Raw genomic sequence first — 25,110 nt, 5'->3', positions numbered from 1 at the left:
AGGAGGGGCCCATGGAAGTCTCTCCATCCAGTTGGCCCCCAGTCTGGCACCTACCTGCTGATACTGGTTATAGCTGGGCTGAGGGTAGGTCTGTGCGGTGGGGGGTGGCGGTGGGGTATAGGGGGCCGGGTTGTAACCGCCGTAGCTCCCATAGTTGTAGGCAGGTGGTGGTGGAGGTGGAGGCGGTGGGGCTGTGTAGCCCTGGCTGTAACCTCCCTGGTTGTAGGGTGGCTGGCTGTAACTCGGCTGGAAAGTGGAGGGAAAAAAGCCAAAGCTCTGTGAAATAGAGGAAATCTGCAGATGTGAAATGCTGGGATGGAAAAAGGGCCTTTGCAAGTGGTTGGCCCACAGGGGCCCTTCCCTTGCCTGGTGGACATTGTTTGTGGGCTGAGAAGGAGGAGAGCCAGCTCCATGCCATGGTAGGGCAGGATGAAGGGCAAGCCCCAGGGCTGTGATATGGACTCTAACCCCAGCTCTGAGACCCCCAGGGAGCAAGGTACACGGCACTTCTTGAAATCCCAGTTTTCTTTTTTATAAAATGAGAATCACAATAGAACAAGAACAACTCCTTTAGCTTGCCCTGAGTATCCAATAAGCTTGTGTGTATAAACCACTGGACACTCAACAGGTGGTGGTAGCTGTTACTAGAAGATCTGCTGAGAAGCAGTAGTGGCAATTGACTAAGTGCTTCCCAAGTACAGGTTGGATCATTACGTCATTTAATCTCCATATAGAACCTAGGGGTAGGTCCCACTAGCACCGTTTTAAAGAGAAAGAAACTGAGGCTCAAGATGAAATTTCTGGGCCAAGGTAAAAGGACTTGACCCCAGGTCTGCCTGGTCCCAGAGCTATAGTGCCACCCATTCCTCACAACAAACCTTGGAAGGGACTTCTACTAACACCTTTATGAGGAAAATGAGGCCCAGAGACGGGAAGCTATTTGTTCAGGCTCACAGAAACAGGATGTTGTGGGGCTGGGGGTTTGGATCTGTGCCTGCCCAACCCTTGTTCTAGGAAATATTCTAGTTAGCTGGGCCTGGGAACCATCCATTGGTCTCCTGGCAGCTGATTCCAGGCCTGGCATGAGGAAAGTGCTCGGGAAATGGCTGTGCGATAACTGAAGACCTCTCTGGTTTACAGGAGCCTGTGCATACCAGAGTCAGGGCACTGGCTTTCCAAGAATGGGAACTGAGCCTGGAGCTGCTCAGGATTGAAGCTCTCTGTGCAGAGGGCAAGTCCTCAGCAATCTTAGCATCCTGGTTATTATGTCCAAAAGACAAAGAGGTCAGCCAGCCTGGGCAAGGGGTGACTCCAGTCAAGTGCTTTCTTGGGGATTCAGTGAGGTTAGTGACACTAGCCAAGAATAATGTACTTGCTGGAGGGATCAGTGCTTACAGCCCATCCCCTTGAGGGTGGTGGGAGAAGAGCAGGTTCTGGGAAGGTCTCCATTTACTCCTGGGTTTGGAGGGGATCTGAGAATGTGTAGGGTCCATCTGAGTCAAGATCACGGCCAGGGAGAAAGAAGGGCAGGCTAGAGGTTAGAGTGAAGACCAGTAGCTGGGGCATGTGTTGATTTCCCCAGATCCACCTCCACCTAACTTGCTCAGGTTCAAGAGCACACGTGCGACCACTACATACAAACACACACTCATTCTCTCACCTGTGGAGGGCTGTAGCTGCTGACGGTGGGGGTGCTGGTATTGGCGCTTGAGCCAGGGATGTTGCTGTTCTTATTGTAGGTGCTGGCCCCTGGGGGGTTCCGAGCAGGACTGTAGCTGGGTGGTGGCGGTGGCTGCTGGGGTGGTGGCTGTGGTGGCGGAGGCTGCTGTGGTGGTGGCTGTTGCTGGGGAGCCCGGTTGTAGCTGCCTCTGTTGTTGGAGTTGTTGTTATCCCGGTTGTTGTTACCCCAGCGGTTCTGGCTATAGCCACCACCTCCACTGCGGTTGAAACCTGTGTTGGAGAAATCCAGATGAAAGGCACCATCATTCCCAAATGGCAACCCCAGGGAACTGGGTTGTCTTGGTGACTACTGTGAGCTGGCATGGCCAGGTGCAGAGCAAGAACTCAAGGTGAACAACAAAGCATGTCCTCTGGGATTCTCTAGACCCCCGGGCATACTCCCCTGTCCCAGCCCTTATGACAGGTTTGTCTCATTCACTGGACTGCAAGAATGGTGAGGCAGAGACCAGGGCAGTCTTGGGTTTCTGTGTCCCAGCATCTCAATAGCTGTTGAATATGCAGGAAGGAGATGCTCAAGGAGAGGAAGCTGGCAGGGCGTGGTGGCTCACACCTGTAATCCTAGCACTTTGGAAGGCTAAGGCAGGTGGATCACGTGAGGTCAGGAGTTCAAGACCAGCCTGACCAACATGGAGAAACCCCATCTCTACTAAAAATACAAAATTAGCCGGGCGTGGTGGTGCTTGCCTATAATCCCAGCTACTCGGGAGACTGAGGCGGGAGAATCGCTTGAACCCCAGGAGGCAGAGGTTGCAGTGAGCCGAGATCACACCATTGCACTCTAGCCTGGGCAACAAGAGTAAAACTCCGTCTCAAAAAAAAAAAAAAAAAATGAGAGGAAGCTAAGCACTGGTGACAGCCATGAACGAGTCGCATCTAGTCCTCTTCAGACCTGGCCAAAGATGTAGCCCCCATTTCCAATAGATTTTGATCTAGACCCTATTTCCAAGGAGCTCATGGTCAGATGGGGGAAGGTTCACAAAAATGACAGCAATGTGACAGCATGTGCACTGTGATATGCAAATGGGCAAAGGGCTTCATAAGCAATGTCCAGGGAGTGGGACAGTGGGAGCGTTTCTGAGGTCTCCGTGTCTGACTTGTTTCAGTTTTCTACCAGAGTTTAACTCACAGCTGGAGCTCAGAAAACTTCAGTTACTGACTGAATACGCAATGAAAGCCCAGCCCCAACCTGGGAACAGAAAGTGGAGAGTGCTGTGTGTGAGATGTCTCACCTCCTCGATAGTTGCCTCCTCCACCGCTGCCTCCCCCTCGGTTCTGGAAGCCGCCACGGTTGCCTCCAGGGGGTCCTCGGTTGTCGTAGCGCTGGAAGCCACCACCACCCCCGCGGCCCCGGAAGCCACCACCACCTCGGTTGTCAAAGCGCTTTTCAGGGGGTGGCCCAGCCTTGCGGCCTTCCTCATTGTACTGCCTCACTAGCTTGTCTGCTTCCTCCCGCTGCAGCTCAATGAACAGAACCTCATCCAGGAAGTCCCCAACATCTGGCAAGGTGAAGTTGGCTAGGAGGAAGGAAGCACCCCAAAGGGAACAAGAAGAAGAGGTCAGTACCTTCTGAAGTCTGGTCCCCTCCACCCAGAAGAGTGGCCTTCCAGAAGGGAGAAGGTGAAGAAAACTGGAGTAGTGAATAAGAAAGACACAGACAGAAGGGCGGGCATGGTGCCTCACGCCTGTAATCCCAGCACTTTGGGAGGCCGAGGTGGGTGGATCACCTGAGGTCAGGAGTTCAAGACCAGCCTGGCCAACATGGCGAAACCCCATCTCTACTAAAAATACAAAAATTAGCCAGGCATGGTGGCGGACACCTGTAGTCCCAGCTACTCAGGAGGCTGAGGCAGGAGAATTGAGTGAACTCAGGAGGCGGAGGTTGCAGTGAGCCAAGATCACACTGCTATACTCCAGCCTGGGTGACAGGGCAAGACTCCATCTCCAAAAAAAAAAAAAAGAGAGAGAGAGAGAGAAAGAGGTAGACAAAGCCCCAACCCCTCAGCCTGCTAAGTGTCAGGGGCTAACAAAGACTCCTCCGTTTTCTAAAGAGGTGGCTAAGACCCACCTAGACACAGTGCTCAGCTCCCTCAGGCCTCACCCCAGGGAATGGGTCAGACAGATGGCATCACCATCCCTATTTTTACAGAGAAACAAACTGGGGCCTGCCCACAGTCAGCCCATCTGGGGCCAGAGGCAGGGTGAGCACGCAGGACTTTCAGCTGTAGCTCCCATACATCCTTTCCCTCGTGCTGCCCCAGCCCCATCCAGCCTGAAAACCCCAACATAAGAGAGATGGGTAGCTTTTCCATTCACAGCTGTGGTAGACAAGGAAGGGACAAAGCAGAAGCAAGGAAAGAGTAAGATCAAAAAAGAAATCATTAGGGAGCCAGGGAAGGACAAACTGAGTAAAGAGCTTCTTCTCTCCAGGACCCTGCAGTGACATTCCTCTGGGAAGCACTCATTTCCTACCTTTCATTTCTAAGACCGCATGATCTGGGACATCCTTCCCTTCCTCGTCGGTTCGCTTTATTGTTCGGTCTTTTAGGTCCTCGTCAGTGGGACAAATTACAATAGCTTTGCGCTGGAAGCCTTCAAATGGTCTCATTTTTCGTCTCTGGGCTGACCCATAAACATTTGTCTAAGGGTAAGGTAACAGAAGAGGCAAGAGATGGTACATTAAGAGTTGGTTTTTTCCTCTGAGGGGTATTATGTAGGCCAGGGACTGAGAAAAGGATATTAGTGCTCCTTGTAAGCAGAGAAACTCAGGAAACAGCTCTTCTTTACTTTGAAGATTCTTGAGTCACCCTCAGCAAATGAATTGACTTAGGTAAGTGGCTGCAGACAGGCACAGGGCAAAGGATTCCTAATGGTTGGGACTTTGCTTTTTAATCCTATTTGTTCTTGGTACTGGACCTTACAATTTCTTTTCCCTATTCTAAAAGCTAATACGTAGTCTTGGTAAAAAAAATTCACAGTATAAGGCATAAAGTTTAGAGGAAAAACCCCTGTGTTCCCTTAGTGCCAGTCCTACTTCCCAGAGAGAATGAAGAATGAATTTCTTCCATGCACTGTTAGAAATACCTATGTGATTTCTGTGCAGTATTCTTTTTTAATGGCTGTGTAATACCTATAGATTAGCTATGCTACTAATTAACCAGCTCCTTTGGACAGTTTTGTAGTTTGTTCTCATTAACACTGGTTCTTTTATTCCCTCAGTCCTTCTCTGAAACATCAGCCTCACCCACAAGCTTCTAACCAGCAAGCTCTACACGTCAGGAGTCTCTGCTTTTCACAAGTGCAGTTTTGCTCCTAATGTTTCCTTCCCTTCTTCTAAGTGATGGCAGGTGTGTCCTGGGCTGGTGCTGGCAGAGCGATGCTCTAGCACATATGTGGTTGAGAGCAGTAACAACATCGGCTTCCATTTACTGAACACCTCCTTCATGTCGGGCCTTTTGGGAATGGGGCCTACCTCTGTTGGATTCAGGGTTCCATAGACTCAGCCTGTATACCTGAATCACGTGGACACTACTTAAAAAGTGAGCAGCCCAAACTTCATTTGAGACTTCCTGAGCCTGAACCTCTAGAATTAAGACCCAGGCACCTATACAGGTACCCTCCCTATGGAAACTTGGGAACTCAGCAGAAATGGAGTAAGGAGTTTTTAACTGCATTTAAACAATTTTTTAGTGGCTCTAATAGGGACCCAAGAAAGAAGCCACAGATGGGGAAAACAGTCTGTAAAGGGGTATGTACAAATGGACCAAAAAAAAAAAAAAAAAATGTATTCTGAAGATGTGGCCTGCTTGGGTGCAAAGAGTCTAGGGTCAAGTCCTGATGTGGCTACTAACATACCTTGGCCAGTCCTTATAGTTGCCTCATCTGTAATACGGGGTTGAAAAGCCTCCCTCCCTGGGCTGGCAAGGACTGAGTAAGAGAATGTCCATAAAGCAATTGACAAAGTGCAAGAAACTACTCAAGTAGGGGAACACAGGTGGCCTGCAGGGCAGAAGACATCTTGACAGGAAGCAGGCAGTGCACTGGGATGGCCCAGCCTCAGCCTGCTCCTCTGTAAAATCAAGCCCTGAAAAGGGAAAACGGCATGGATGTCTTAGGGTTGCTGTGAAGACTGAACGAGTCCATATGAGTAAAAGCCCTCCTCTAAGCCCAGGCCCTGGCTCATAGCCAACACTCAACAACTGTGAGCTGCCATTGATGTGGTCATCACTGGGTAGATATTTATACTGTCATGTTGACTTGAAGCAACTCAGACCAAAGAAAAGGTTAAGCTTATAGTGACCTCCCAAGCAGAAAGGCAGGAACAGTGAGACAGGATGGAATGAACACAAGCTTTGGGGAAGAAACTTGGGCTTGAAATCCCCGCTGTGCCCTTTACTATTTGTGAGACTCAGACAAGTCCCCAAGTAGCCTGAGTCTCAAATTTCCTCGTCTGAAAGACAAGGATCATCACCCTCGTCCTGGCTCTGGAGAGGATTTGCAGATGTAAAAATCTCTGGCAAGTGCCAGAGGAGTGGCCAGTGAAAAGTCAACACCCAGAGTGGATCTGAAAGTAAGGCCTACAGGACTGACTATCCAGGAGAAGCTTCCCAATGGAAAATACCAAGGAAAATTGAAGCTTGAGGAAAAAACAAGGTTTCAAGAGATCCTCTTCTAAGACATAGGAACAGGGTGCTGGATGTGGATTAGCCAGGGGCCAGGGACTCCAGCACAGATCTGCTGCAAGTTCTGGGGCCGTGGGTGCAGCTGCTTAAACTAACCAGATCCTCTGGCCCTGAAACATGCACCAGGAAAAAATGTTCTTCCCTGTCCCCCAGGGAAAGTGTCCCTACCCTCACGAAGGAGGATGTGGGCAGTCATGTGGGTGACAGGCACACACATACTGTTCTTGAGGTCTTGGACACTGGCCCACAAAGAGCACTTGGGCCACAAATGGTTTGAAAAGGAACATCATGTTACAGAGGAAAAGTTAAGTCCCCTCTCCCCACTACTCTTCTTTGACTCCATTCCTAAAAGCAAAGCAGAACGTGGCATCTGGTCATAGGAAGAAAGAGTTTGGCTTCCTCAGCTAAATATAATTTTCTTCTGACACAAAAGCCCAGAGTAGGTAGGTGCCAGGGTGAATATGGCCCCAGACCATTCTGCATTTTTTTTTTTGCCCCTAAGTGATCCTACTTTGATTCCTCGGAACTGCGAGGGCATGCAGTGACAGTCCTGGAGGTCTTCCATGTGGTACAACTGCCCCGTCAATGTCCTGATGAGGGGACAGAGAAGAGAAGCAATGCTGCCAAGACGGCTAGCCCCTGCAGCTTCATGGGATGAGAGGAATGGAGGTGGAGCAGACTGGACTCATAAATAGCTGGCCTTTGTCCTTGGAAGTGGGTAGACTCTTGAGAGATGGCTTCTCAGGCACTTTGGAATTGAGGTGCTGAGAATCAACTCAGCAGTGGTTTTTAAGACTGCGCCTCCCTCCACTTACTCCTTCGTTTGAGGAAGGGAAGAAGAGCATCTAAAACACACCAGCAGAAATGCAAATACTTGGCTTTCCTGGAGGAAAGGGAATTAGCTGCTGGTGGCTGTTGCCACAGCAAACACAGTGAGGTCACAGCCCCTGGGCCAGCCCAGCACTTCTGTGGTCACTGGGGGCTGCTGGCAGCTGTTGCTATGAGACCAGCACAACAGCTAGGTCAGCTTTTCCAGCTGCTTTGGTTCCCTCTGCCTAGCTTCTGCTTCTCCCAGTCCCACCCTGCTTGAAGATGTTGATTCTAAGAGAAAATGTGGCTGTCTGTGTTCCCTGGACCCTGTGACATGGACTAAGGGACAAGAGTTGGGTTTCTCAGAGAAGCTATATGGGGAGTTTTGGTGTATAACAGTCTGAGGGAGGGAGGAGGGAACACAGCAGGTATGAATGATGACGTGACAGCCCAGGCTCTCTCAAGCCCCACTGTCCCTGTCTACTCTCACTTGTCACAGCTCACCAGGGTCACACTGGCAGCAGGAGAAACCTAGCTAGATCTGAGGAGCAAAGTGAAGGCTGATAAGGAAAGATTTACTTTGGGCTCAGAGTGAGGTGAATTCCAGTCAAAAGAACCACATTTATAGGAAGAGAACTGGCTGGTGTGTCAAGAATGGAATGGGCTTCAGGCTCTAGGGATGGTTGGTCGGGGATGAAGGAAAGAAACATCCTTTCTCCAAGGCCTGCAAATAAGACACAGGTTACGGTGGGACACTATTCTAGCCCTGGGTTTCTGTTTCAGGCAAAAGTGTGGCACCTGCTGACCAGGATGCAAATGAGAACGACATGTTCTGACTGTGACGTCAACCCATCCAGCCCTGATTCTAACTGATGCCTGGCCTGGCTCTAGGCTGTTAGAGCCCTCTAACGGAACTCCTAGGCAACAGTGCCCTACTCTGGGGTGGGCTTGGGCAACATGGCCCTGCGGAGGCTCCCCAGAAGCCTCCAGAAGGGCAACTTGCTTGCCTCACAGCAGGCCAGTCAGTTCCTGTTCTGTACTCCATTTTGAGGCCCTCTGGGACAAGGCCAGAAAGCATCTCATTCCAGAGGCTTCCCACCTCCAACAGAGGACCCCAAAGAGACACCTGAAGCAATGTGGCCTTCTACTACCCCTTTCTCTCTCCTCTGCAGCCTTTTACTAGCCAGGCAAATTTATCCACATTCCTCTGGATGAAAACCTGACCATGACTCCCCACTCTCCTCAGGACAAAGCCCCAACTCTTTTAATCATCCTCTGTGCCCCGACCCAGACATTCCACCTCCAGAAAGCTTCCCCAAATTCCCACCATGGCCCCAACCATTCTAGACTATGGCTGTTTGGGAAGTCAACAGAGCTGTGATCTATCAGTACACTGAGTGCGTGACTTAGCAGTCCTATAGTCCTCTGCAGAGGCTTCAGTTTCCTCTCTGGTCTACCTCTTTTTCCTCTTCTGATGTTCCACAGCTGTGATGCCCACATGATCTCAAAAGGCTACTCAGGTTATCACAGAATGTAGGTCAAAGCCCCGATATACCTGAGAGTTTGTGCCCAATCACATACCTCCCAGGGTAGGGGTTAGAGTCCTGGCCAGACAAACGCGGAATCCTGGCTTACAAAGGCCCACCTGGTTTCTGCAGACAACCTCTCCTTCCCTCTCAAGGATGAGCATTTCTAAGGCCAACCTACATAACAGGAGGCTGGAAGAGCCAAATTTGGGGAGGTCTGACCACTCAGGAAAAACCAGTAAAGGCAAAAGATGGTTCTGGGCTGAGATCCAGGAACTGCAGGGATTTTGCCTGTAGTATGGGTTTCCCCTTTGGAAATTCCACCTAGCCCAGGAGATAGCTATGCATCATCGACTTACCTGTCACTGCCAAAGCTGGTGGAATGGAAGTGCCAGGACTGGCCAGGGGCCTGCTCTGAACTTTCTATACACAAACACACAACTTCCCCCTCCCTCTTTCTCATACCCAGAATTTTCTGGAACCCACTTTTGGGGTTTAGGCCAAAACAGGTGAAACCACTGGCTTTATACTCCCTCCCTCAGCCTGAGTAGCCTATGGCTTCAGGCCCCGCGGCAATCCTCCAATCTGTGGTTAACCAGAGAACCCTCCTCCCCAGCCTTCAGAGTTTAGGTTCTCTGTCTCACTGTTGGCCCAGATCACTTGGCCTGACCCACATGTCCCTTAAGCAGGAGGCTGGTAGCCCTGAAGACCACAGGCATACCTGGTACAGCCCTAGACCCTGTCCCTGAACAAGCCAGCAGCAGCCAAGAAGGCTGACAGTAGGTCTTCAGAGTGCAAAGCTGTCATGGGCCTGGCTTCCAGAGAAAACCCACTTCAGCATCCTGGACAGAGATGTTAGACGATCCACTCTAGACTATAATCATTCGCCCCTGGGCCACATATTTGAAATGGGTTTCACAGCTGATTTAACCAGCAAACCAAGAAAAAGACAGGCAGGAATACTGGCTGGGGTATCCAAAAGAGGTATGTATCCTCAGAGTGTTAAAATGGTATTACTGCTCTCCCTTCCACGACAATGAGTCCAACTGGGGTCAATACGGACTAAAACATTCTTAAATGCCCTGACAAGGAGGATCAGGTAAAGTGAGGCCAAGGGTTTAAAAGACAAATCTTCAAAGCGGAGAGAACACTGATTGTACACAATATGAGCTGGGGGGATAACCACGGATGGCTTTTAGACTATCCTGTGCTCAACTGTTTTGTGTAGGATCCTCATTCCTATGTGAAGGCAACTTGGTCCCTGGCGATTCCTTTCTAACAAGCAAACTACCATTCTGACAAAGCCAAACACTGTCCCCACCTCCACTCTTATCAGGAGCCCTTTGAACTCATGGTCACCAAGTACCCAGGCCTACACGTATGGAAGGCACTTCAGGAAGGCTACAAGGGCAGGGTGTTACTTAGTTTACATATTTGCTCACTCACAGGTTCTTAAGAAAGCACAAATGCAAGGCTGAAGGGAACAGAGGCTCATTCACAGATCCCCAAATATAGAAAATAAGGAGACACCCTTTGTTACTTGTGAAAGCCTTCAGGACAAATGTCAATAGGCAATGACGTTGCATAGGCAATAAACCATGTGGAACTCATTACTCTGAGACAGGAATCTGTAATGATTTTTGGGTCACTCATCCTTTTGAGAATGCTGAAAGATAGGGACAAAAAACTGTCTTTTTTTTTCCTTCTTTTTTGTAAAAAGGATACACCTGCACCTGCATACAATATTTATGTTCAAATGCGAAGGTTCCAAGGTCCCTGATGTTAAGAACTCCACCATTAACTGAAGTGTAGGTAGAAAATATGACTTAAGTATGTACCTGCCAGTCATACGTATTTGTGAAGAGAAAATGATGGAAGCAATAATAGCATTTACCTTACAGCACTGCTGTTGGCATGAAAGCTACTCTACCTATTCTGTAGAGTATTTAACAATAATCACCAGCTACTAAGTGCCAGGTCCTGTGTTAGGGGTGCAGATGGTATTGAGATCCCTGTTTTACAAACCAAGAGATGGAGATTCAGAGGATAAAGTCAGCTGCCCAAAGGCACAGAGCTAGGGAGTAGCCGAGCTGGGATTCAAGCCCCAGTCTCTCAGGCTCGGAAATCCATACTCCTTCCATTTTGCTAAACAGTTCTTACCTGATGTTCTTTGGGGCTGCTGATGAGTCTGAGTAAGTAGGCCTAGATCATGATCCCAGTCCAGGCTCAGCTGTGTGTAGGACCATGTCATCATGTATGACAAGGTCTGACCCCCCGACTAGCACAACAGTCCATCATCATTACGGGGGAAAAAAGAAAGGGACCAGAGGGAGATTCTCAGGCATGCGAGGGGTCCCCTCCCTTCTCCTGAGGACACAATGGTCATCATTAAGTACCTGATCTAGGATATAGTTGCGTTTCTTGCGGGCAGCAATCTGGATGAGGCGGTTGAGGCACTGGGTGGCCTGCTGGATCAGGACGTCCCAGCGGCCAGCATAGTTCCGCTGTCGGCGTAGGCCCATCACCTGCGGGCAGGAATTGGTGAGGGGTGAGTGATTTTAGTTGCAGGGCAGCACTCAGTAGGTATGAGGTGAGTAAGGAGAGTCCAGTGGCTGGCCTTACCCGCATCTTATCCATGATGGCATTGGTACCCAGGATGTTGTACTTCTTGGAAGGGTTGGAGGCTGCATGTTTGATGGCCCATGTGGTCTTGCCAGCAGCAGGCAGGCCCACCATCATCAGAATCTATAAGAACAAGACAGGGAAGGTGTTGCGGCATGGTGGTATGGCACCATTTGGCTCGGTGGTGACTGTGAGTGTGACTCTGGACCTCTTGAGCTGTGGCTGCCTCCACAAAGCGGAAGCAATAATAGCATCTACCTCACAGTACTGGTATCGGGATTCAAAAAGATCAGGCTTGTCAGACTCTGAGCACAGTGCCTGGGACAGGGTGAGCATTAAGTCAAGTGCTGGCCAGGCACGGTGGCTCACGCCTATAATCCCAGGACTTTCGGGGAAAAACAAAAAACCAAGTGCTGTCATCATTAGCATTTATAGGATTTTGTTTTTTTGAGACAGGGTCTCACTCTATTGCCCAGGCTGGCGTGTAATGGCCCAATCACGGCTCACTGCAGCCTTGAACTCCCAGGCTCAAGCAATCCTTCTACATCAGCCTCCAGAGTAGCTAGAACTACAGGCACAAACCATCACACCCAGCTAATCTTTTTCTCTCTTTTTTTGGTAGAAATGAGGGTCTCCTTATGTTGCCCAGACTGGTCTCAAACTCCTATACTCAAGGGATCCTCCTCCCTCCTTGGCTTCCCAAAGTGCTGGAATTATAGGCGTTTTGCCACCGAACCCAGCCCATTTACAAGATTATGTGACCCATTCCCCGCCCCCTGCAATAGCCCAGGGAAGGCTGTGTACTGGGACTGGCCCCATGGAGTGGGTAGAAGTGGTACAACTTTCTTTAAGTATGAAATAGGAACAGAGCTGCATACACAAGGACATGAACTGTATCTAATCAGTACATTTAGAATTTGGTAAACACAGATGCATCTTAAATGCCCGACTGGGGGGAACGGTGAGTTTGTAAGGCCATTAAGAATGATGTTCACTCCCTTGAAGGATTTTTAAAAAAGAAAAAAAGAATGATGTTCAAAGAGAGGTCTTTTATGTGATGGGATAAAGCTCACAAAATAATGTGAAGTGAAAAGGGCAGGGTATCATAAAGCTTATACCATAGAATCTCAATGATAAATGTTTGTGAGCATAAAACAGGCACTTAGACATTAAAAAGAACAGATGAACTCCAAAACTCTGCAAGTAAACTTATTTGTAGATGATGGCATTATGAAAATTTAAATTTTTTACTTCTTAATTTTCTATAACAAGCATAAATAACTTACACATACAAGAAAAATATTGTTTTAAGAAAAAAGACACTAGTATAGCTCTTGGAATCAAATCTTCCCAAAGGCCATTTATCTTTTGATAGCTCTGGGTGAGAGGTGGAACTTACTCAACCTCCTTCAAGAACACTCGGTGGGCCAGGCTCAGTGGCTAAAAAAGTTAGCCGGGCATGGTGGCATGTACCTGTGGTCCCAGCTACTCGAGAAGCTGAGGTGGGAGGATCACTTGAGCCTGGAAGGTCAAGGCTGCAGTAAGCCGTGATCGCACCACTGCACTCCAGCCTGGGTGACAGAGCGAGACCCTGTCTCTAAAGAAAAAAAAAGAACACTTGGTGGCACAGTGCACTCCCCAAGAAGCGCCTAGTGTCCTTTTTCTGCTGTAAGAAAAGCCTCCTTTTCCCATATTCTGGCCTCACTTAAGAAGAAGATGGAATCTTTCTGAGATTTAGGTAGCCTTTCCGACTTCAACTTAGGTCACACCAACACCCCTCACCTCACACTCAGAGCAGCTTTTCAGCTCTGAGTCCAACCCTGAGGAGCTGGGACAAAGTGGCCATTTGCCCCAAGGCTACTCACGCAGCAAGTCTGTGTGTGTGTGTGTCTCCTCTGTCTTGGCAGCAAGGTGGCCACCAATACATTCTGGCCCCACTCACCTCACATTCTGCCTTGCTCTTTGGTCCAACGGTGCCCCGGATACGCTCACTAAGGGGAAGGTGCTGGATGAAGGTAAACCCCGGGAGGACAGAACAGTAGGGCTCTGCCCTCTGTCCGAAGTTGAACTCCACTGCGCAATTCTTCACCAGGACATGAGGATAGAGGGCCTGACCCCCCAAGGCTTCCTTCTGGATTCGGAAAGCAATGCCCATCCACTTTCCATTCTTGGTAAAGGACAGTTCCACGTCATTTCCACATTCAAAGTCCTAGGAGAAAAAGCCAAAGGAATATGATTGCCAACTCTCGCCATAGGCACTGGGAGTCACACGTGGGGACAGTAGATGCAGAGAGTAGAATATGGACAGCTTTCCAGATTGAAGTGCATCCTTGCCCAACATACAGGTAAGCTGGGCAGCATCAGTGAACATCTCAGAGAATGTCCAGCCCAAAGTCCTTCTTGCCTAAGACCCCAAAGTTGGTGGATATGAAGCAAGTAAGCAGGAGTTGTTTTTTTTTTTTTTTTTTTTGAGACAGGGTCTCACCCTGTCCCCCAGGCTGAGTGCAGTGGCACAGCTAGGGCTCACTGCAACCTCAAACTTCCAGGTTCAAGCAATCCTCCCACCTCAGCCTCCTGAGTAGCTGGGACTACAGGCATGTTCCACACCTGGCTAATTTTAAAATTTTTTTGTAGAGATGGGGTCTTGTTATGTTGCCCAGGCTGGTCTTGAAATTCTGGACTCAAGTGATCTTCCCACCTTGGCCTGCCAAACTGTTGGAATTATAGGCTTGAGCCACTGCACCTGTCCTAAAGCAGGTAATTTTAAGAAGCTCCAAGTATTTGAGTCTTGTGCCTAGACTGAGACGAAGACGAAGGAAAAGGTGATCCAGTCCTGTCCTGAAAACTGATGAGGAGACAGGTGCAGTGGCTCACGCCTATAATCCCATCACTTTGGGCGGCCAAGGCAGGAGGATCGCTTGAGGCCAGGAGTTCAAGTACAGCCTGGGTAACAGAGAGACCCCATCTCTACAAAAACAAACAAAAGAAACCGAGAAAGGGCAGTCTATGAATACAACAGATGAAGGAAAGCCACAGCAGGGCCTTTTCGAACTGAGTTCAGCTTGTTCAACACGTTCCCTGAGTTCGTACTCTTTCTGATACATATGTCTGCGTAATCTGGGACCGACAGAGCTTAGGGACCAGTGGGGAATGAGACAAGGACACTCTATCATAATTCAGTAAGATGACCTACCTAGAAGCAAGTTTCTGAGGAGGTTTCTCAGTTGCTTGTATATAAGCCTAGCAGTGACAGAACATAAGGTCAGATTGGCTGAGGCATAAAAGATGAGGGGGAAGTAATTCAGGAACAGCTGAAGAGCCATGCAGGGACCACATTCATTTATTCTGTAACAACTACTTATTGAATTGCTGAAGTTAGTAATTAAGATCCCCCCTCTTTTTGTTGAGACAGAATTTCACTCTTGTTGCCCAGGCTGGAGTGCAATGGCACAATCTCAGCTCACCACAACCTCCGCCTCCCGGGTTCAAGCGATTCTCCTGCCTCAACCTCCAGAGTAGCTGGGATTACAGGCATGTGCCACCACGCCCGGCTAATTTTGTATTTTTAGTAGAGACAGGGTTTCTCCATGTTGGTCAGGCTGGTCTCGAACTCCTGACCTCAGGTGATCCACCTGCCTCAGCCTCCCAAAGTGCTGGGATTACAAGGTGTGAGCCACTGCGCCTAGCCTATGATCCCATTTTAGAAGGTGGATGGCTTCAGTTCTACCATGTACTAACTTGTGGCCTTGGTTAAGTTATTTCATCTTGTTTCTTTATCAAAAAAAGGGGGGCAGGGTAATAATATTTTATACGGCCTATGTTTACTGTAACTGTTAAATGGGCTAGTACATTTAATACACAGTGAGCACACAACGAATGTGAGCTATCACTGCAAGATGTCAGGCACTGTGCTAGAAATAAGGGGCTGGGACTGAAGTGGTGGGAGGGGACATGGCCTACCTCGCCATGTGAGAGACTCTAATTTACCGCAGGAATTTGAACTTGATGCTGGTGGCAGAGCAAAGTCTCTGACTTATTTTGAATAGAGGAGCAGCCTGCTCAAAACTGTGTTTTGGAAACATTGCTTTGGCTGCAGGATACGAGAGGCTCTTTTTTTTCTTAGTGTTTTTTTCCTTTATAAAATTTATATTTTTAAAACGTTTGTTAAATATTTTTCTAAATGCCCATCTCAGAGAAGAAAAGGCTCAAAACTTGAGATTAGATAGCAGACTGAAGCAAAATACAAGGTTCAGTTTCTGATATAAAAGTACAATTTCTTTCTCTATTCAGGTGACCACCTTGGGAATTGCCCTTCAAGGAGCGACAGAAGCACCCTCCCTTGAGGAGCTTCCTCATTAACCTCCTCAGTGCTCACAGGGCGCAGCTCTGTGTCAGATGCCCTCATGCCTGTTCATCTCTAAGCATGCGCCCACTTCAAGACCATGGAGAGTGGCTGGATGTGGTGGTTCACGCGTGTAATTCCAGCACTTTGGGAGGCCCAGGCAGGCGGATCATGAGGTCAAGAGATCAAGACCATCTTGGCCAACATGGTGAAACTCCGTCTCTACTAAACATACAAAAATTAGCCAGGCATGGCTAAGGCAGGAGAATCGCTTGAACCAGGGAGTTGGAGGTTGCAGTGAGCTGAGATCGTCTCATAGCACTCCAGCCTGGCGACAGCAAGACTCCTTCTCAAAAAAAAAAAAAAAAAAAAGACCATGGAGAGCAGGTATGACTGTGGGTGTTAGTTAGCCTTCCTTATGGCCACCAGCAGAGTCATCTGTCCAAAAGGCAAGTGGAGTTGTGTTATTCCTGCTGAAACACTCCTGTGTCAGTCCCAGGCCTAAAGACCCAAACTCCCGAAGCCTGGCATAATTCAGAGACTGCCATTTTTATAGCCTGGTGTCTCACACCTCTTTATGTTGTCCCTAGGCTCTAAGTATCATACTCTTCATGGTTTTCTGAAATGGGTTATTCTGTTCTCCACTTAGAAGGCTGTTTTACCTTTCTGTTTTGCAAATTGAGGACTTGAGATTTGACACCAACGTCCTCCCCTCTTGTTCCAGGAGACCAATGATTTTTACACCCCCACCAACTCCTCACCCTGAGCCTTTTTAAAGTTGTGGTATCTTCTGAACAAAGAAAACTATATAAGGAATCTTAAGACTGGATGCAGAGATGTTCTGGTTGAAGCAAGAGTCAAGGCCTAGAGTTCCATACTGCCACATACCAAAAGAACCTCATACTCTGTAAGAACAGACTTTGGCAAACACTGTCACACAGTGACAAGTTAAATTACTGCAACCTGTTTGGAGTGTAGTCTTGGCGGTAGCTATCAAAATTTAAAAATATACCTTTGACTTAGAATCTAACTTTCAAGACGGAATACAACTACATTGCTACAAGAATGCAAAATTGTATGTGCAAATTGCTCATGCCAGCACGGAAAATGTGCTCCAATGGGGAAGTAGGAGTGGCTAAATGGCACAGGAGATCCACATGTAGGGCTACAAAAAGATCTCCAAGTTACTCCAGTAAATGGAAAAAAGACAAGCCGCATTACCTGTTCCAGGAAACAACTTTCAGAGCCACTAACAGGAAGACGGGCTAAATTAAAGCAGGGTACCCAAACCCCTGCATCAGAATACTAGACAGCCATACAGCCACTAAATACAAAGCTGCAAAAGTAACGACATGTCCACCAAAGGGAGGGACTAGGTTAAATCAATTATGATACAGTCATACAATGACTACAGACAATATAAAAGTACAAAGAAGCTCTCTTGGTAGTACCATAAAAAGATCCCCACCAAGGCCGGGCATGGTGGCTCATGCTTGTAATCTCAGCACTTTGGGAGGCCGAGGAGGGCAGATCACCTGAGGTCGGGAGTTCGAGACCAGCCTGACCAACATGGTGAAACCCTGTCTACTAAAACTACAAAATTAGCCGGGCATGCTGGCGCATGCCTGTAATCCCAGCACTTGGGAGGCTGAGGCAGGAGAATCACTTGAATCTGGGAGGCGGAGGTTGTGGTGAGCCAAGATCATGCCATTGCACTCCAGCCTGGGCAACATGAGCGAAACTCTGTCTCAAAAAAATTAAATAAATAAAAAGATCCCTAAGACATACAAGTTAAAAAAAAAAAAAAAGATGAAACCCCGAGTACCAATGGGTTCACATGCTGGGGAGGGTATATGTGAAAAATGGGTGGGGCGGGGGGGGTGGGTGTCTAAAAAAGACTTTACACTGTATCCCCTTTTACATTCCTTGATTTTTTTTTGGAAACCCTATTCTTGAAAAAATCAATTCACAATGATTAACTATTAAGAAACAACTTTAACTGAGCTAGATCTATATATTGTCTGTGTGGACAGGGAAAGACGGCCAAGATTTACTCTTCAATGGGAAAAAAAGGCAAGGTTTAAAACCGAACAATTTGTAGAGTATAAACACAGTTTTCATTTTAAAAATGTTTTATTAAAAACATATTGAGGGCCGGGCGCAGTGGCTGACACCTGTAATCCCTGCACTTTGGGAGGCTGAGGCAGGTGGATCACCTGAGGTCGAGTTCGAGACCAGCCTGGCCAACACGGTGAAACCCCGACTCTACTAAAAATACAAAAATTAGCCAGGTGTGGTGGTGCACACCTGTAGTCCCAGCTACTCGGGCAGCTGAGGCAGGAGAATCATTTGAACCTGGGAGGTGGAGGTTGTGGTGAGCTGAGATTGCGCCACTGCACTCCAGATTGGGTGACAGAGCGAAACTCTGTCTCAAAAACAAAAACAAAAAGATATTGAGATCCTGAAATGCAAAAAAAGGCTGAGAAACTGTTTCAGGCTAAAGGAGACTAAAAACACATGGCAAGAGAATGCAATATGATCCCAGGCCAGATCAGATCCTGAACTAGAAACTCAACTGGATGAAAGAATATTGTTGGGACAAGTGACAAAATTTGAATGCGCAGTAGATAATAGCATTACATCAAGTTTTAAATTTAATAACTTTACTGTCATTAATATCTTTACTCTTAAGAATCAGCCGGGTGTGGTGGCTCACGCCTGTAATCCTAGCACTTTGGGAGGCCGAGGTGGGCGGATCATGAAGTCAGGAGTTTGAGACCAGCCTGACCAACATGGTGAAACCCTGTCTCTACTAAAAATACAAAAATTAGCTAGATGTCGTGGTGTGCACCTGTGATCCCAGCTACTTGGGAGGCTGAGGCAAAAAAATCACTTGAACCTGGGAGGCAGAAGTTGCAGTGAGCCGAGATCACGCCACTGCACTCCAGCCTCGGCGACAGAACAAGACTCCATCTCAAAAAGAGTACACACCGACTGGGTGCGGTGGCTCACGCCTATAATCCCAGCACTTTAGGAGGCTGAAGCGGGCGGATCATCTGAGGTCAGGAGTTCGAGACCAGCCTGGCCAACATGGTGAAACCCCATCTCTACTAAAAAATACAAAAATTAGCCAGGCATGGTGGCAGGCACCTTAATCCCAGCTACTTGGGAGGCAGAGGCAAGAAAATCGTTTGAACCCGGGAGGTGGAGGTTGCAGTGAGCCGAGATAAAGCCATCGCACTCAAACCTGGGGGCCAAGAGCGAGTCTTCTCTCAAAAAAAAAAAAAGAGTATACACCGAGCCTGGCACAGTGCCGTGCACCTGCAGTCTCAGCTACTAGGGTGGGGTGGATAGTTTGAGCCCAGTTCTGGGCTGTAGTGCACTATGCCAATCGGCTGTCCACACTAAGTTCGGCATTGATATGGTGACCTCCTGGGAGTTAGGGACCATCAGGTTGCCTAAGGAGGGGTGAACTAGCCAAGGTAGGAAACAAAGCAAGTCAAAACTCTCATGCTGATCAGAAGAGGGATCACTGCCTGTGAAAATGCAAGACCCTGTCTCATTTATTAAAAAAAAAGAAAAGAAGGAATACAGACCAAAGTAATGAAGACATGATGTATGCAACCTCCTCTCAAATGGGTCAGATGAAAACACAGCTGACCCTTAACAACACTGGCTTCAAGCTGGGCAGGTCCACTTACATGTGTACTTTTTTCATTCAATAAATACACTGAAAATATTTGTGGACACTTGCAACAATTTGAAAAAACTCAGATCCCTATGACTAGAAATACTGAAAAAAAAAAAAAAAAAAAAGGAAAAGTTAGGTATGTCATGAGTGCATAAAAATTGTAGACATTAGCCTATGTGTTAACTGACTGTTTATGTTATCAGTAGGCTATTAATTTTTTTTTTTTCCTCACCTCAGTAGCTGGGACCACAGGCATGTGCCACCAGGCCCAGCTAATTCTTATTTCTATTTTTGGTAAAGACAGGGTTTCCTTATGTTGCCAGGCTGGTCTTGAACTTCTGGGCTCAAGTGATCCGCCCAGCTTGGCCTCCCAAAGTGCTGGGATTACAGGCGTGAGCCACTGCACTCAGCCAGTAGTTAAGTTTTTGGGAGTCAAAAACTATATGCGGATTTTTGACTGTATGGGGGTTGGTGCCCCTAACCCCTGCAAAGTTCAAGGGTCAGCCCATTGTTTAGGGACAAATAAACCACTTTGACCCCTTCTGTACTAAACTCATGGGGTTCTTGGTGGCATTCTCCAATATCAAACAAACTTTAAAAGTGAACCACATATTAGAAAGGTATTTCCTAACTTCAGAAACAAAGCATCAATGGAACCAATCTAGAAAAAGGATTTTCATCGTCTACACCTTCTTGTTGTACAACCAAATGACTGGCAACTGGTGTTGAGGATTCAGAGTTTGAGAGTTACCAGCTTTATAAGTAACAACAGTCCTGATCATCAATCTGAAAGAATTGCTGGGCGTGGTATCTCTGGCCTATAATCCCAGAACTTTGGGAGGTCAAGGAGGGCGGATTGCTTGAGCTCAGGAGTTTGGCGAAACCCCATCTCCACAAAAAATACAAATTATTAGCTAGTTGTGGTGGCGCAAGTATGTAATCCCAGGTACTTGGGTCGCTGAGGTAGAATAGCTTGAACTGGGGAGGCGGGGGCTGCAGTGAGCTGAGATCATACCACTGCACTTGGCATTAAAAATCTGTTCAGGCAGATATCGCTTCTCTTCAATTATACCTTAATGATGCCTGGGAACTTGTTTGTTGCCTCTTGGTTGGCAGAAGCTGCCTTTCCTGTTAACAATTTTTAAGCCAAACCTCTTTCTAAAGTTATTAAACCATCCTTTGTTGGCATTAAATTCAGCAGCTTTAGATCTTTCTCCTTTCTTTTGCTTTATGTTGTCATATATAATGACTTCACTTTTTCTTGAATTATAGCCTATAGGTATGCCTTTTTTTTTTTTTTTTTTTTTTGAGACGGAGTCTCGCTCTGTTGCCCAGGCGGGAGTGCAGTGGCGCAATCCTGGCTCACTGCAAGCTCCGCCTCCCAGGTTCACGCCATTCTCCTGCCTCAGCCTCCCGAGTAGCTGGGACTACAGGCACTTGCCACCATGCCTGGTTTTTTGTATTTTTAGTAGAGACGGGGTTTCACTGTGTTAGCCAGGATGGTCTTGATCTCCTGACCTCGTGATCTGCCCTCCTTGGCCTCCCAAAGTGCTGGGATTACAGGCGTGAGCCACCGCGCCCAGCAGGTATGCCTTTCTTATAGCAACTCTGTACCTACACAAAAGCTGCAGTTTTATTTATTTATTTTGAGACAGTCTCATTCTGTCATCCAGGCTGGAGTGCAGTGGGGCAATCATAGCCCATTGCAGCCTCCTGGGCTCAAGCGATCCTCAGCCTCCTGAGTATCTGGGACTACAGGCGTGCATCACCACACCCAGTTAATTTTTATGTTTATAAAATATTAAAAGTTTGTTTTCGCCATGATGCCCAAGCTGGTCTTGAACTCCTGGGCTCAAGCGATCTGCCCACCTTGGCCTCCCAAAGTGCTAGGACTACAAGTGTGAGTCACAGTGTCTGGCCTTGCATTTTCAATATATGATAAAAAGTGCAAGGATTTAGCACCTGCTAGCACAGCAGTAGTGATGGCTTTGGGAATTTTTTCTTTTTTTCGTTTACAGTGGTCCTTATGCCGGATTAATCTTGAAATGGCAGGCAACTACAGCTGCAGACCTCAATCTATAGTGCATATCAAGCAGTTCAAGTTTTTCTTGTAATATCATAACTTTTTTCTGCTTCTGAGCAACACTTCCAGCATCACTAGTGGCACTTCGTATGGATCCCATGGTGCTACTCAAGGCTCGTGATATTGCAGTGACACGATTAAAAAATATACAAGAATTGCGAGAGATCACCTTTTACTGTGATACACAATTTACTGAAAAGAACTGCTCACGTGAAGATGTATGACACACAGTGTTTTAAGTAGAAACCTGCAACAATTGAGCTCACCACATTAGCAATAGGAGGTGGCTTCAAAATTATTACAGTATGTGCTGGTTAATTTTATGCAGTTGGCTGGGCTTGGGGGCTCACGCCTGTAATCCCAGGACTTTTGCAGGCCGAGGTGGGCAGATCACTTGAAGTTAGGAATTCAAGACCAGCTTGGCCAACACGGTGAAACCCCATCTCTACTAAAAATAGAAAAATTAGGCCAGGTGCAGTGGCTCACACTTGGTAATCCCAGCACTTTGGGAGGCCAAGGCGGGTGGATCACCTAAGGTGAGGAGTTCAAGACCAGCCTAGCCAACATGACGAAACCCCATCTCTACTAAAAATACAAAAATTAGCCAGGCATGGTGGCGTGCACCTGTAATCCCAGCTACTTAGGAGGCTGAGGCAGGAAAATCGCTTGAACCCGGGAGGCAGAGGTTGCAGTGAGCCGAGATTGCACCACTGTGCTCCAGTCTAGGCAACAAAGTAAGACTCCGTCTCAAAACAAAACAAACACACAAAAAACAAAAATTAGCCAGGCGTGGTGGTGCACACCTGTAATCCCAGCTATTCGGGTGGCTGAGGCACAAGAATCACTTGAACCCCGGAGGCGGAGGTTGCAGTGAGTCGAGATTGCGCCACGAGACTCCAGCCTGGGTGACAGAGAAAAGAATCTGTCTTCAAAAAAAAAATAAAAGCAGTTATGATTTAATACTGTCTATTATGTTTGTTTACATTTCTCTCAACTGTGAATGGTACCATGTAGAGTCTGTGTTTGTGTGCACAAGTTTTGATAAGTTTTAACTTTTTATAATAGATTTGTGGATATTTTATGCTAGTAAATGATGAAACAGACTAGTACCTACTTATGTTTTATGCATTCATGACATGTTTAACTTTTTCTTAATCTTACCGATATTTCTAGGCTATGTCTGTTGTTTCAAATTGTTGCAAATCTCCAAAGAAGTTTCCAGTATATTTATTGAAAAAAATCTGCACGTAAGTGAACCAGTGCAATTCAAACACGTTGTTGAAGAGTTAACTCTCTATGTGTATGTATACCATAAACATGAAAACGGTAAAGCAAATGTGGCAAATGTTAGAATCTGGATAAGGCCCTATGAGAATTCTTTACTCTCAAGCTTTTCCCTGAGTTTGAATTTATCTCAAAGTTAAAAAAAGAATAAGGGGCCAGGCGTGGTGGCTCATACCTGTAATCCCAGCACTTTGGGAGGTCGAGGCGGGCAGATCATCTGAGGTCGGGAGTTCGAGACCAGCCTGACCAACATGGAGAAACCCCGTCTCTACTAAAAATACAAAATTAGTTGGGTGTAGTGGTGCATGCCTGTAATCCCAGCTACTCAGGGGGCTGCGGCAGGAGAATCGCTTGAACCCAGGAGGCGGAGATTGTGGTGAGCCGAGATCGTACCATTGCACTCCAGCCTGGGCAACAAGAGCGAAAAACTTCATCTCAAAAATAAATAAATAAATAAAAAAGAAGAAGGACGAGTACGTGTGTACAAATATGAAGGAGGGCAAAAGAATAAGCTTCAGAGGATGAATCCATCTGGGTGGTCACTTCCTCTGGGGCCTTACGGCACATTTTACAAACATCTAACTCCTAATGTTAACAGTATTAAGTGGTATTTACTGAGCACTTACTGTGTGTCAGGCATTATTATAAGTGCTTTTAATGGATTAACTTAATGACTCCACACAAAATTCTGAGGTAGATGCAAAGATTCTCATTTAGAGGGAACTGAAAAACAAGTAGGGTAAATTGCCCAGGGCTTGAATGGAAGAACATAACTGGGTCCAGGGAGTCCAGCCCAGAGCTGACAGCCATATTGCACAGCATGGTGACTGCTGGTCACTGCTCTCAAAGACTGAAGTATGGCAGCAGCAGCTGTTCTGTTTTGCATCATCTCTACTCTTCCAGAAGGCAGTGCATTGTAGGAAGCCTGGCTCAACCAATGTGAGATGAAGAAAGGGAGAAGTTTTGGGATAAGATGATGCCAACATGGGGCAAGAGCCAATACCACTGCCTTCAAGAGCAGACAGTCTATTTCCTAGCAATGAAAGATAAGAAATTCCTAGGTTTGTTTAGAAAATGTTACTCTGGTACCTAGGAATGGAGGAAGGCTATGCACACCTGAAGTCCCCAAACCTCTTCAGGGTGTCATCTGAAAACTTTGCACACAAGACCAGAGGAGATAGAATGACAGAATTTCCCACAAAATGACAGTAAACATTCCAGTCTGTCAAGCAGAGACAAAGAAGTATGGCGAGAGTGGCTGGATATGGGGCAGACAATGGATAGAGGTATCCTGAAAAAGACGTCTGTAGCCCAACATCTGGTTCTGCCAACTCCCACAGGCTGCTAGCACTCACCGCAAAGCAGCCAATCACATCGTTCTCTGCAAACTTGTCTCCGTAGTTTTCAAACCGGCTATTGGTGGACTTCTTCCCAGTGCCTCCATAGCCATAGGAGAAAGGCTCTTCGCCTGACGGAAGAAATAGGCAAAGGCAGGTTAAACCTGCGATGGTCATAACAGCCTCAATGGCTGCCACATACTTTTTGAAGAAAAAAATCATTTTCTTTACTGGTTTTATTAATCAGCTGCCTTTTTAAAATAGGGATGGGGAAGGGTGAAAGGAAGCCCTTAATGATGTAGAACTTGAAGGGCTTGATGGGTTTCATTGTCCAGTCTGGGAGTAGGAGCTCAACTGAATTACTCTGCACAGAAGGGAGAATTTGAAAAGAAAGGGAGGAAAGGAAGACAGGAGCTGGGATGGAGGAGAATGGCTGTATGCTCAGATGCAACCCTTCCTTGTGACACCCAATATTCAGTCCAGTCTACTCGTGGTAGAAATCAGTGAAGGGGCTGGATTTTGCTCCTGGAGACCATGAGGACTGACCCCTGGGAAAGGTACTGGATTTCCTCAGGATACAGAACTGGGTGCTGAAGTGATATGACTGAGAGATCCCAAGGGCTCTGGCTGACACCTGAGTTAGAGATTCCTGGCAGAACCCAAAGAGTATGCTGCTAGAAAAGCAGGGGCTGACAAGCATGAATGCCAGGGCTGGTTCTGCTACAAACCAGCTATGTGACCCTGGATATGGTGCTTGACCCTTCTGGGCTGTTTCCCCATCCCTATCAACTGCCACCACCTACATCTCAAAATGGAGACAGAAATAAGATGAGATGACCTATGAGTCGTAAATAAAAAGTGCTAACACATATGGAAATGAAAACTGTATACTTTTTTTTGTGTGTGCTAACATATCTACCTTTTTGAGGAGGTACCAATTTATGGGGTACATGTGCAATTCTGTTACATGCACAGATTGCATAGTGGTCAAGCTTT

The 25,110-nt window shown here is 47.2% G+C and overlaps 1 protein-coding gene across 9 annotated transcripts in view; it reads right to left on the bottom strand.

Moving 5' to 3' along the window:
• HNRNPUL1 (heterogeneous nuclear ribonucleoprotein U like 1) overlaps positions 1–25,110 on the bottom strand; it is a 44,575-nt gene that overhangs the window by 1,690 nt on the left and 17,775 nt on the right. For 5 of the 9 annotated variants that reach the window (XM_054466075.2, XM_054466071.2, XM_054466077.2 and 2 more), the window contains exons 7-14: positions 24,133–24,245; positions 13,320–13,586; positions 11,378–11,500; positions 11,152–11,280; positions 4,210–4,378; positions 2,970–3,254; positions 1,661–1,950; positions 55–276 (exon numbers count right to left, since the gene is read on the bottom strand). In XM_054466075.2, the coding sequence (XP_054322050.1) occupies positions 55–276; positions 1,661–1,950; positions 2,970–3,254; positions 4,210–4,378; positions 11,152–11,280; positions 11,378–11,500; positions 13,320–13,586; positions 24,133–24,245 (1,598 nt within the window). The remainder of the gene's footprint in view (positions 1–54; positions 277–1,660; positions 1,951–2,969; positions 3,255–4,209; positions 4,379–11,151; positions 11,281–11,377; positions 11,501–13,319; positions 13,587–24,132; positions 24,246–25,110) is intronic. The other 4 variants (XM_054466080.2, XM_054466072.2, XM_054466074.2 and 1 more) reach the window with 1 other exon arrangement.

This window comes from Pongo pygmaeus, chromosome 20, assembly GCF_028885625.2.
Source record: "Pongo pygmaeus isolate AG05252 chromosome 20, NHGRI_mPonPyg2-v2.0_pri, whole genome shotgun sequence".
In the NCBI taxonomy this organism is placed as follows: Eukaryota; Metazoa; Chordata; class Mammalia; order Primates; family Hominidae; genus Pongo; species Pongo pygmaeus.
This window is presented reverse-complemented; position numbering and strand designations above follow the sequence as displayed.